This window comes from Lactuca serriola, chromosome 6 (genome assembly GCF_051521515.1).
Source record: "Lactuca serriola cultivar US96UC23 chromosome 6, Lser_US96UC23_V15, whole genome shotgun sequence".
Lineage (NCBI taxonomy): Eukaryota > Viridiplantae > Streptophyta > Magnoliopsida > Asterales > Asteraceae > Lactuca > Lactuca serriola.
In genome coordinates this window covers 193,821,714-193,835,724 of record NC_136413.1, presented here as the reverse complement: position 1 = coordinate 193,835,724, position 14,011 = coordinate 193,821,714, and the positions used below count along the sequence as shown (strand labels likewise).

Below are 14,011 nucleotides of genomic sequence, written 5' to 3'. Positions count from 1 at the left end.
AATCTGAACTAGCATGCAACACAAACTCATAGACTCACACAAACTCATAAACTCAGGCATAACCTGAACAGGCTATCCTACTACTGTCTAATCGGCACTATCATGCAGCTCAAAAGCACATATAACTGGCACATAAGGCATCATCCCTAGATCCTTAGTCCTAATCTAGCATGTTGTTCTATTAACTGATAATCATAACATGAACTTGTATGGGTATTTTGGGGTACTTACTTGAGCTCGGCTGATTGCATGCACCACACCCCTTTTCTCTTTTCAAAGTTCTTTTCTTTCTGAATTCTTTTGCTTTTCTAAAACTGTTTCATTCTAAAAACTTCCTTTTTACAAAACCGTCTTCTCATTTTTGAAAACTTTTTATCCGACCCCTTAGTTTGAGTTCAGGCACACCCGAGAGTATGCCCGAATCCCTCAAACCAAGGCTCTGATACCAACTTGTAACGTCCCAAAATTCAAGACTAAAAATTTTCTTTTAATAAAACACTACTTAAAGCAAAATCATCAATCTAAACATAATCAGAGTATTAGTTTCCAAAACACATGTTCGTTATCAGAGTAAAACATTCCCAGGCTATCTAATCTATGGTGTGTGCCATGCGATCACCTCGAGCTCTTCCCTCCGCTACCGGAAGTACGTGAAACCAAAACTGAAAACCGTAAGCACGAAGCTTAGTGAGTTCCCCACCCTACCACATACCATGCATAACCATATACTGCACATACTGGGCCACGCCCGCTATCGTGGGCCTCGCCCCTACATCGGGCCTCGCCCGATACAACGGCCCCGCCGCTCCAGAACCTGCTTGGCTTCGAGCCCCGCTCGGATACGGATCTGTTTCACTTAGGCCTCGCCTGTCACAGGGCCTCGCCCGCCAACAAATAATAACACATAAACATATTACAACACATAAGGTAACCACATACGAACTGATCCAGTCCCAAGGCCTCGCCTATCCTGGGCCTCGCCCCTGCCCTGCTAATGATGAGTCATGGAACCCCGTCCATGCTCCTACTGATTGTGAGATACGGTCCCAGCCCACACTCACTCTTTTCCTAACTCAGGCCTCACCCCTAATCTGCTGCTAATGAGATGTGGAACACCATCCACACTCTGCTATTGGTGAGTTACGGGACCTCGCCTACACTCACCTCCCTACCAGGCACATACAAGCATCACACAGACAACAAGTATATACTATCACATAAACCATTCCTTGGGCACCCGCCCGCTACCACTGGACCTCGTCCTGAACATCATACTAGCATATTGTGCCTAGGGCTAACCCCCAGGTCTTCTACTCATAACTACATGGGCCGACATTGTGGCCTTAAACCCATTGACACAAAGGGAAACTCACCTGCACTGGCTGAACTTGTTGATGATCCCACTAGCCGCTGCCCAACAACTTTCTGAACTCCTGCTCCACTCGCTCCCCGAGCTACCAATATCATTGCAACACTGAGTCTAACTGACCCCCGAAAGACAACCAGGTCGACTCTGGTCAAAGTCAAAGTCCTGGTCAAAGTCAACCTTCCAGGTCAACCCTACTCGCTGAGTCACCCTACTGACTCGCTGAGTTCATATGTTCAGAGTCCTTCCATTCGCGACTCGACTCGCCGAGTCGGTCCATGACTCGTCGAGTCTACTGATTTCTGAGTCCTGACCTGTCCAACTCACCGAGTCTCCACTCGACTCACTGATTTGAGTCTCAACTCGAAGGGTTTGGGGTTTTGCGACCTGACTCGCCGAGTCCAAGACAAACTTCAACAGACTCGCCGAGTTGTTCTTCCAACTCGCCGAGTTCATGCCCAACTTCATCCGACTCGACGAGCTGTTCATCCCACTCGTCGAGTTCCTCCAAATCTTAATGCTACTCGCCGAGTCCACTCAAAGGGCTCGCCGAGTCTATTCAGATCTTCATACATGCAGAGGACTTTTGAGTCATGCATGGACTCCAAACTGTAGATCTACCCTTCCCAAGCCTATTCCTCACGTAAAGTTGCAAACTTTACATGTAGAGAAGGAGATCTAGGCAAAATACACCATAAACTAGGTTTTAAGGCAAAGAGGCTCCATAATCAACTCAAGGACAAATACTTTATGCTTCTCAAGACCATAATATGCTTAGATCCGAAGTAGCAACTTCAGATCTGGCTTCTAACTCAAATGGATAGCTAATCATGGCTAAAAAAGCCCCGAAAACTCATAACCATAATAGATCTAAAGGAGGGAAACGTCTTAATACCTTCAATAACTCAGAAAGTTTCCCCAATCTTCAGTTCTAAGGCTAATCCTTGAAGCTTCAATGATTCCCCTTCTTCTTCTTCCTTCAAATCACCCAAAAATGGCTTGGAAGCTTGAATGAGCAACAATGGGGCTTAGGGTTCGATGTTCTGGGTGAAAGAGGCAGTAAAGGAACCCTAGGGGAGAGAATGAGACGTTTAAATAGGCTCCAAGTCCCGAATTTAGGGTTTTACTCGTACAGACCAAACTCGCCGAGTCTCCTTGGCCGACTCGCCGAGTCGGTCACTTACTCCTCGACCCGGATCCCGCTCGGACTCGCCGAGTTCCTCCTTGGACTCGCCGAGTCGTCCCTTAAAATTAGGGTTTTCTTTCCTTTATTGGCCTTCCAGACTTTGGGTGTTACACTGGGCTAGCAGGAGCGTGCCAGGCCAGGCTGGCGCGCTGGAGCAGTCTAGACCTTGCTAATGGACCAAATATCATCAAGTCCCCCCAGTCTGGTGTTACTGGTACGCGACCAATGACATCGGACTGGACTAAGTCATATAAACCAACAGGAGATTCCCCAACAAGGTTGGCAAGGGAGTCCCCGACAAGGTTAGCAGGAGCGCGCCAAGCCAGGCTGGAACGCTAGAGCAGTCTGGCCATGCTAATGGACCATATATCATCAAGTCCCCCCAGTTTGGTGTTATTGGTATGCGACCAATGACATCGGACTGGATTTAGTCATATAAATTGTGCATCATCAAGTCCCCCTAGTCTGATGCGATTGGGTTGTTGACAATCGGATCGGACTAGACAAAGCACCAATACATTAAATAATAGAGAGAACAACCGAACCTCGCCCACGATAGTCGTGGGGTTGTACGATGAGCCAAGTACTGCTTGAGCTGACTTGATACTCCTTCATTGAGAGGAGTACGAGCTGATCGGTGCGATGCAACGTAACTGTTGCTACGATCGTGTGGACCGAAGCTGCTAAAGAGTGTTACACGACACTAGCGTCGATAAAATGTTGGACCGGGGTAGCTAAGTAGCGTAACCTCGCCATGCAGTCTTTGAGACTATTATTCGGCACAGATGTTGTTGTAGTTACGCGCAAATGGAATATCACCGATAACCATCTACATAGTCTGCATTAATAACCGCCTTGGAGGTATTTCTTGCTTGGGCTACACCTAGCTGGATTCCCCCCAGTCTGATGTGGGTAGCGTAGGTCAGCACCCCATAATGTCATGACATGGGTAGGTTAGCACCCCAGAATGGCTTGACATGGGTAGGTCAGCACCCCAGAATGGCTTGACATGGGTAGGTCAGCACCCCAGAATGGCTTGACATAGGTACGACGGGCGCCCCATAATTGGCCGGTAGTATGTATGTTATGTGATTGTATGGTATGTGGTATGATGGGGGAAACTCACTAAGCTTTGTGCTTACAGTTTCAGTTTTGGTTCCAGGTACCTCTTCGTCTAAAGGGATGGAGTCGGCGGTGTAGCAACGCGTCACACACACATATGTTTTCTGCATTGAGTTTCTGGGATTGTACTCTGATTTATATTACTTATGTTGAAATGGTTTCCGAACACGTTGTTATGGTTTTTTTTATAAAACGACATGACCTTGGTAATGTTTTGGTAAACTATGTTGCGAAGTATTTATTTAAAAATGAAATTTTTGGCCTCGAAAATTGGGGTGTTACAAGTTGGTATCAGAGCCCTGGTTTGAGGGATTCATGCACACCCTCGGGGGTGTATGGACTCAAACCGAGGGACTAAAATATTTTTTCATAACGAAAGCAGTTTCTAAAATTTAAGTTAAAGAATTTTGATAAAGGACAAGGTGTGTGTTGCGTGCGACCGGCCGAGCTCAAGTAAGTCTTCCCCAAGATACCCATACTTGTTATGTTATTTGTATGATTTATGATTCTGAGAACTGCATGCTAGATTAGGGCTAAGGATCTAGGAGGATGCCTTGTATGCCGCATATATGATTCTAAGAACTACATGCTTGATTAGGGCTAAGGATCTAGGAGGATGTCTTGTATGCCTGATATATGATTCTGAGAACTGCATGCTAGATTAGGGCTAGGGATCTATGAGGATGCCTTGAATGCCTGTTATATGAGTTGTATGCTAGGGCTGTTTAGCCAGCGGTAGGATAGCCTAATTAGGTTATGCCTGATGTGGTTACTCAATGCACGAATGCTTCTTGCTTTGTGCTAAAGGGGTCCTGGCTAACTTTAACTAACTAGTGAGTGGATATGTAACAGTATTCACAAGCTAGTTAGGGATGGGAAGTAGGGACTCCTAGTGTAGCTGATGGCGAAGAGTAGGTCGGATGGTGCCCTAGGAAAGCCTAGGATGAGATCAGTTGGAAAGGGATATTGGTAAGGGGACTTGGTGAAGTTGAGGCAATCCTTGAGGAAAGTATGAATAGATGTGGAAGGTAGTATGGGCCCGTACTACTGAAAGCAGAGGATCTGTACTCAAGTCAATGAGGGTCGAGATGGAACCAGGAAACCGGGAGAGTGTGTGAGACCTCTTGGGAGTATGTATGATCCTGACGTTTATGCGTTTATTTTCAGTATGGTGGTCACACGTCATGGAGCAGGAGGTTCAGGATCAGGATCAGGCTCGGGTGCATGGTCCGAGCAGGTCGATGACGAGTTATGTGAGTTCATCGCGTCCGAGATCACGAGAGGTATCCTTGAGGCGACCCTGATTATTTTCGGGTCGATTAAGGAAGGGATTGTTGAGTTGATGGAGGATCGCCTTCGAGCATTCAGGAGTGACTTGGCGTCCATCCAGTCGAGTACGCGCACACTCTCCTTCAAGGACTTCAGAGGGAGTGGTGCGCCAGATTTTCACGGGGTGAAGTATCCCATTGCTGCCAGGAGATGGATCACAAACATTGAGTCTACAAAGTTGACAAGCTTCTACCCGGAAGGGTCGAAGGTCTACTTTACTGTGGGATGTCTGAGGATAAAGCTATAGATAGGTGGGAGTCGGTTGGTGACTCGTGGGAGCCCCAACCTTCGAGGCTATGACGTGGTTAGATTTCGTGACTAGATTCAGGGTTAAGTTTGCACTGGCTGTGGAGCTTCAGCAGCTGGCCAATGAGTTTTTGGATATGAGACAGACGATTGAGACAGTGGCGGAGATCATCGCCAAGTTTAGGGAGAGGGCCATGTTGGTACCTCGGTATGCAGGGGATGAGGAGATGCGGAAGACCCTGTTGGTACCTCGATATGTTGAGGGCTGATATTCAGGAGCATGTCAACTATTCAGCCTGCCCAACCCTGGAGTCCATGATTGCCAGGGTGCGGGAGAGGGAGCTCGATTTGGAGTACGTCAGGAAGAGGAAAACAGAGACTGAGCAGGTGACAGGGGTTTCGGGGAAGAAACCTAAGGGATCCGACGTTAGGTCGAAGGGCCAGCCGGGCCAGAACCGCTGCAAGAAATATGGAAGGTCGCATGAGGGAACTTGTAGAGCGGGATCGTCAGACTGCTACAAGTGCAACAAGACGGGGCACTTTCGCAGGGATTGTACTGCCCCCGCCCCCACAGTGCGTATGTCAGACCTGATTTGCTTCCAATGCAATCAGAGGGGCCATAAGAAGGCCAATTGCCTTAGATTAACAACAGCACCAGCGGCGACGCTGACCCCAGCGTCAGCACGAGTTATGGATGGCTGGAAGGCCAAGGTAGAGGCTCCAGTGGTGCGGAGCTGAGCATTTTAGTTGACAGCCGAGGAGGCACGCGCTGCACCCGATGTGGTGAAGTATACGATTTCTTTCTTATGCTTTTATGTTATGTCGCTGTGATTTTGATATGTCATGTATGTGCTATGTTTAGGATCGTTCCATGTGAACGGTATCCCAGTTCAGGTATTTGTTTGATTCGGGTGCTACCCGATCGTTTGTCTCTTTTGCGCTTAGCAAGAAGTTTCCTGAGTCCTCGGGCGTGTTGGATTGCCATCTAGAGGTCGAGATTGCGAACGACCGGTCAGCGCGAGCATCAGAGGTCTACCGAGATTGTGTTTTGAGGCTATTCGAGGAGCGTTACCTGGTAGATCTGGTTCCCATACCTTTGCGGGGGAACAAGGTTATTATTGGTATGGATTGGCTAAGACCCAATGGGGCAGTGATTGACTGCGCTCAACAGTTAGAGCGGATCAGGACCCCAAGTGGGGGAGAGCTAGTGATTCAGGGTGAGAGGCCACAACAAGGACCAACTTTATGTTCAACAACGAGAGTTAGGCGCTACCTTCAGCACGGTTGCGCAGGATTTGTCACCTATGTTATGGATACCCGGGAGGCGGGTAAGGCGACGGTGGGCGATGTGCCCGTGGTATGAGAGTTTGCGGATGTATTCCTCGATGAGTTTCCCGAGATACCTCCGGAGAGGCAGGTAGAGTTCAGGATCGACCTAGTCCCTGATGCAGTTCCGATAGCCAAGGCACCGTATCGGTTGGCTCCTCTTAAGATGCAGGAGTTGTCTACACAGCTGCAGGAGCGTTAGACAATGGATTCATTAGACCCGAGCAGTTCACCCTGGGGAGCCCCGATTCAGTTTGTGAAGAAGAAGGATGGGTCGCATTGGATGTGTATAGACTATCGGGAGCTGAATAAGGTAATAGTGAAGAATCGTTACCCACTTTCGATGATTGATGACCTCTTTGACTAGCTACATGGAGCATCTTGGTTCTCCAAGATCGATTTGCGTTCAGGGTATCATCAGATGAGGGTCAGAGAGGAGGATGTGCAGAAGACTGCTTTTTGGACGCGTTATGGCCACTATAAGTTCGTGGTGATGCCTTTCGGGTTCACCAATGCTCCTGTCGCATTCATGGATCTCATGAACCGTGTGTGCAGACCGATGTTGGATCGGTCTGTGATAGTTTTCATCGATGAAATCTTGGTTTATTCGAAGACGCGAGAGTAGCATGAGGAGCACTTGCAGGAGGTTCTGGATACTTTGAAGAGGGAGATCTTATATGCTAAGTTCTCCAAGTCTGAGTTCTGGTTGCGCGAGGTGCAGTTTCTTGAGCACGTTGTCAAACAGGACAGGATTTCGGTTGATCCGACCAAGGTGGAGGCCGTGATGAGGTGGGAGGTTCCCAGGTCTCCATCTGAGATTCAGAGCTTCCTGGGACTGGTAGGATACTATCGGAGATTCATTCAGGACTTCTCGAAGATAGTCGTGCTCTTAACCCGGTTGATGAGGAAAGTCGTGGTCTTTTGCTGGGGGCCTTAGCAGCAGGCTGCGTTTGAGACATTGAGACAGAGATTGTATGAGGCGCCAATCTTAGCCCTGTCGGAGGGCATGAAGGATTTTGTTGTATACTGCAATGCGTCCATCTAGGGTTTACGAGTGATATTGATGCAGAGGGTGCATGTTATAGCTTACGCTTCGAGGCAGCTGAAGCCTCACGAGGTGAATTATATGACGCATGATTTGAAGCTGGGGGGGCAGTTGTTTTCGCCCTTAAGATTTGGCGCCATTACCTATGGGGTTCTTTGTACCGTTTACACGGACCACAAGAGCCTGAGGTATCTCATGGACCAACCAAATCTGAATATGAGGCAGCGTCGGTGGCTTGATGTGGTGAAGGATTATGATTGCGAGATCCTCTACCACCCGAGGAAGGCTAATGTCGTGACCGATGCGCTTAGCCACAAGGCAGCGCCGATCAGGGACATCTGTCTGAGGATGACAGTTGTGACTCCACTGTTGGAGCAGATTCGGGAGGCCCAACAGGAGGCCATGAATGAGGAACATCGGAAGAGTGAGCGAATTGTGGGTCAGGTTTCCTCCTTCGACTATGATAGTCAGGGATTGTTGACTCTTCACCGTAGGGTGTGGGTCCCTTATCAAGGGGGTATGCGCCAGGTGTTGATGGCAGACGCGCACAAATCTTGGTTCTCTATGCATCCCGGGGCAACGAAGATGTACAGGGATCTTCGTCTCGATTATTGGTGGCCCTGTATGAAGAGGGACATAGCTTGGTTTGTGGAAAGGTGCATGATCTGCAAGAAGGTCAAGGCTGAGCACCAGAGACCTCATGACAAGGTCCAGTTGTTGGATATCCCGATATGGAAGTGGGAGGATATTACTATGGACTTCATTACAAAGCTTCCCAGGACCGAGTGAGGATTGGATTCGATTTGGGTCATCGTGGATCGATTGACCAAGAGCGCCCATTTAATTTCGATTCAGGAGAGTATTTCGGCCGAAAGGTTGGCCGACATTTATATCAGGGAGGTAGTGGCGCGACACGGGGTACCAATTTCAATGATTTCGGACAGGGACGTGCGGTTCACTTCTAGGTTTTGGAAGAAGTTTCATAATGAGTTGGGTACTCGACTGCATTTTAGCACCGCATTTCACCCGCAGACGGATGGTCAGAGTGAGCGGACCATCCAGACTCTGGAGGATATGCTACGGACGTGTGTTTTAGACTTCGGAGGTAGTTGGGATACTTACCTTCCGTTGGCTGAGTTCTCCTATAACATTAATTATCATGCGAGTATCGACCGTCCTTCTTTCGAGATGTTGTATGGGAGGAAGTGCAGGACCCCGATATGTTGGGGAGAGGTTGGGCAGAGAGTCATAGGGAGTACTAAAGTGGTACTCAAGACTACAGAGAAGATCCAACAAGTTCGGAGTAGGCTTCAGACTACACAGATTCGGCATAAAAGTTATGCCGACAAGCGGCGGTCAGACCTGGAGTTTCAGGTCGGGGATATGGTGCTCCTGAAGGTGTCGCCATGGATGGGCGTCATTCGGTTCAAGAAGCGGGGCAAGCTAGCCCCCAGGTATATTGGAACCTTCAAGGTTACGGCCCAGGTGGGCAAGGTAGCATATAAAATGGATCTGCTAGCCGAACTCAGTCAGATTCATATCACTTTTCACGTCTCCCAGTTGCGGAAATGACTGGTGGACAATTCGGCAGTGGTGTCTTCAGGTTGATGACATCCTGAACTACATCGAGTGGCCAGTGGCAATCCTTGACAGGAAGTCAAGGGATCTGAGGAACAAGAGGATAGAGCTGGTAAAGGTGCAGTGGCAGCACCGCAGGGCTTGGAATGGAACTGGGAGCCGGAGGACGAGATGAAGGAGCATTACCCTGATCTTTTTCAGGATCGAGCAACAGACTTCGAGGATGAAGTCTAAGATAAGTGGGGGAGATTTGTAACACATGATTCCTGGTATGCCTATTATTCAAGTGTTTTGTATTTTTCTCTAGGACTCGACGAGTTGGAGGCCCAACCTGACCACTTAGTTTCTTGTATCACAAGTAGCGATACGAATGTACTGATTGAAAATATAATTATCTGTTGAGATATTAAAAGGAGTTCGTAGGCTACCAGAATATTGAATTAAGGACTGTTTATGCTTATGTTTGTATCAGTTATGATATTCCAAGTTTTAATAAATCAATGAAAAACATTTTCTTCCGAAATAATTTTTATGGGACAAATTCCACATTATAAAGATCAATATGATTTTAAAATAAGCATAAATAAAAAGTTTTAAAACGTTCTTAAATATGGGGATGTCATAAGAGTGAACAAAGAGAATAAGAGAATGACATATGTGATTCTTCAACTGAAAAAAGACATAAGTAATACAATGGGTGATGCTCCTATTTATAGTGACTAGGAGCATAAGGACAAAGGAGACACAAAGTACAAACGTGGACTACAAATCAACTGTATGATAATGTGTTATGGTTGATCATGTCTCCTATCGTTATTATAACGAAAGAGACAAATACAATAAGAAAAAAATAGTACAAGTCTTCAGTTCTTCTGACATTCTCTCAAACTTGGAAATTAACATACTCAGAAACTTAAGTGCATCGGAAACAAACCGAGCTCGGAGAGTCCCATACTTCGGATAGACTACAGGATCGATTTTTTGAACTAACAAGGCATATGTGAGAGCAATTTTAATGAGTAATCCTTGGTAGTTTTCGTACCAAGATGCCCAAAGTGGACACTGTTTTGGTACGTGCCATTGCGGGCTATTATAATAATATTAATGAGAAACTGATATGACAAAGCTATATATATATATATATATATATATATATATATATATATATATATATATATATATAGGGTTAGGTTATATTGTTCTAACTTCTAACTATCTATTGTGTGCACGTAGGATTGATTCTGGACCAATCATTTTAGTTATTTTAAGAAAGTAATTAATGCATATTAGATATTAAAGATATAATGAGCATTAATTAGAACTTCAACATTTAATATGCATTAATTAGTTTCTTAAAATAACTAAAATGATTGGTTCAGAATCAATCCTTCAAGCACACAATATATATATATATATATATATATATATATATATATATATATATATATATATATATATATGCTTTAATGCAGTGTATTTTATAAGTATTGTGCTTGATTATCCTTTGCAAGGAGATTCTAATCCCATTGCATTATAATCACCCATTTTGTTGTATATAAATTTTCAGATATATTCTGAAACTTAAAAAAACATTCTTCGAAAATTATTAATCTTAACTATAACAAATGTATTTGTTATATTATTATTGCTATTAAATATTATAAAAAATCGAAAAAGTAAATACTAGATCTATTTAGATATCAATATGGAGTTTGTGTCAGTAAAATTAAATCCGAAATTTTTGATTTTAAGAAACAAACAAAAAGGAAGCAAGCAAACCCTGCTCGCCCTATAGCAAACTATATCTGGTTACGTAGAAACATAAAACGAGTTAAAAAAGATTGAGTTTAACTTGCTCGTTTAATTTTCATGTAATGTCGTTTCAACCCGTTTATCTAAATGAGGTGAAATCTATTTCACCTAACCCGGTTATTTAATATTGATTTGTGTCGGGTTGATGAGTTTAAGGTTAAGATTTTGTAAATTGTTGTATCATGTTAGATTGAGAGAGATTGATCCAAAGTTTACATGTTTTATTTTTGTGCTGTGCCATGTCAATCTATTTACCTAAACATTTTGAAATATCTTATACAAACCAATTTATTTCATGTGGGGTTAGTGAGTAGGTTTTATATATTGTAAATGTTAGGCTCAAAATGCTATACAAGTTAAAAGAGCTTAACCATAACCTATTATGTTTATTTTTTATGTCTTGTCGTGTCGTGTTAACTTGTTTACTTAAACATATTGAAATCTCTTATCCAAACCTATTTATTTCGTTTCAATTTTATGTTGGGTTATCGGTCTAGGATTTAAACCTTCTAGATGTGTTGTGTTATTATGTTTTAAAATGCTAAATGGGCTGAAAAAATTTGAGCATAATTTACATATCATGTCACATGTCATTCATTTACTAAAATAAAGTGAAACCTTTTACCTATGCTCATTTATTTTATATCAATTTTGTATCAAGTTCCAACACGTTACATAAAAACAGCTTAACTATTAAGTTAATAATTTTATCAGTTTAATTTTCATGTCATCAACCAATATAACGAAACAAGTAAAAGTATTTTATTTTTATATCGGATTCGAATTGGGTTAACATGTCGTGAGTCGTGACAACTTTTGCTACTCAATAAAACACTAGTCAAATTGACTATTTCCCCAAGCCCAACCCTAATTGATGTGTCATTCACGAAGTTATACCCGAGAGTAGTTATGAACCTTGGTGCCTCCACAACATCGCCCAAGTTATCTCTACTTTCCCTATAAATCATCATCCACCCCTTTGATTTCATTCACACATTCACAAATCCCCCCCTACAGCCTCTTCTTTCTAACCCTAATTGGGACATTTTCCCCAAAAATATTTCACCCAATTTCTTCTCTCCAGTCCCAAATCCGAGTCTCTTTTGCTTCAACTCTTTCTTTTTTGTAGATCTGTAAAGATACCGATGGGTGGTGTTGCTGTTCTCCATCCTCAAGATTGTCTAAACGATAATATATTCTCTACGCCGGTGAAATCTCGCCGAGCACCGAAACCTAGCCCTAATTTTTCGAATTCTAGCCCTAATATCACCAGATCTGAAGGACGGAAACGAAGTCCACCAACTGGCGTACGAAGAAACAAAACGGCAACGGCGTTGGTTGTTGATCCGCCACAGACGGCGGTCGCTAAGAATCTTGTCATGGGACAGGTGAAAATTTTGAAACGAGGTGAACCTTTGGATGAATCATCGACGGTTTTGAAGGAGATGGATGATCGCAAGGTTTCAAACGGTACGGCGACGACGACACCGACAAAAGAAGTCGTCGTTGATCGGAAGGCTTCCAAAGATCCCAACGCGTCCCGGAGAGTTTTACCAACGAAGAAGAAATCCGAGAAGGAGAAAAGAAGTTTCTCGATTCCAAACCCTAGAACCGACATGAAAATTGACGATTTTGCCCTTTCGTCAACAAACCGCTTAGGACCCGACCCGGAAATGGTACCAAAACAGATGAAGAAAAACATCGCTGAGTTTTTCTTCGCAGGTTCCGCTTTCGTTGATTCACCACCACCAAGCTCCCTCCCTTTGCCTGGCTTCTTTACAAAGAATTTTGTCACCGCAGCCGTGAAGGAAGATCCCAGCACCGATCTCCGGCGGATTCTCGGTTTAAACCTTTCATAGTTCTAAATAACCATAATTTCAGTTTCCAGAGTTGCTACATAAGTTTGATCGATGATGAAAAACATCTTTCCTCCGAATTTGACACAATTTCCCTAATTTTTGACTGGGAAAGTTTGAATTCGGTGAGAAAGATTGTTGTTTCTCAGCTAGATGCCCCTTTAGTAGGATAATTAGGAGAAAAATATAGTCTCTTTAAGGTTGTTTTCTTTATTTAACTCAAGCTATATATGATATCTACTATGAATTAAGTTTAGGAATGTTACTGGGTTGTCATGTAATAATCCGTTGGTGATGATTATTGATTAGGTGGCCTGCTTTTCTTGTATGTAATTAAAGCATATTTACCCGAATCAAAGTATAATAATAATAATAATACCGTTTGTTTGTTTGTATGTTTGTGGAATTGAAGATTTATTTGTTCATTATGATTATTGAATTCAACCTCACATTACTGATCAAAGATTGTGGAGATGATAAGCAATTTAAGGTATGAGTTTGGAAATGGAAGTTTACTTTGTAATTACTTTAAATCCAAGATATTGAAGAGAAGAATATGAGGAAGAAGCCAAAATAGACTAAAGCAAAAGGCTTTGATAATGTCTTTGCTTTTGGGTTTGCTTGTAAGGGGAGGTATCTTTTCTTTTCTTCTTTTGTTCCAGAAGGGTATTGGCTTGCATTGAAGTGGAATTGACACCTTTTATTACTTTATCTTTCATGTTTATTAGGTGGAGCTTCTTAACAAAAGTAGGTATGTTGTCTATGTGTTTGGTTTTAAATGTTTGTGGTGGGAATCGGAAGGTAAGGTGTAGGACTACCATGTCTCAGGAAATTATTAGATTCCATATCATTTATGGTATTTAGATGTTTGTGTAATAATGCTCTATTATTTTGTCAGATTTTATGCAATAAAAGATCATAAATTGTTTTGATATGAATTATGCAAAAGATGTTTTCATTTTTATTTATTTATCAAAATATGCAACATTTTATAGAGCTAATGAACAAGTCATTTAAAGAAATTGTCTTCCAAGTAATTTCCCTTGTTGACCTCTATTATCAACTACTAATTCCTTTTTTTTATCCAACAAATCTAATCTATTTTAAAGCTAACATCTAATTTCATTTATGTCAACGACGAGACT

At 43.4% G+C, this 14,011-nt stretch overlaps 1 protein-coding gene across 1 annotated transcript; it reads left to right on the top strand.

Annotated features, from left to right (window-relative positions):
- The first annotated feature begins 11,976 nt into the window (after nucleotides 1-11,976).
- LOC145057695 (uncharacterized) lies at nucleotides 11,977-13,261 on the top strand. Its single transcript, XM_079005572.1, has one exon. The coding sequence runs from the start codon at nucleotides 12,156-12,158 to the stop codon at nucleotides 12,867-12,869; it is 714 nt and encodes a 237-aa protein (XP_078861698.1). The 5' UTR covers nucleotides 11,977-12,155; the 3' UTR covers nucleotides 12,870-13,261.
- The last annotated feature ends 750 nt before the right edge of the window (nucleotides 13,262-14,011 follow it).

Coding starts and splice junctions, on each gene's coding strand:
- LOC145057695 (XM_079005572.1), top strand. CDS start 12,156: ATGGGTGGTGTTGCTGTTCTCCATCCTCAAGATTGTCTAAACGATAAT.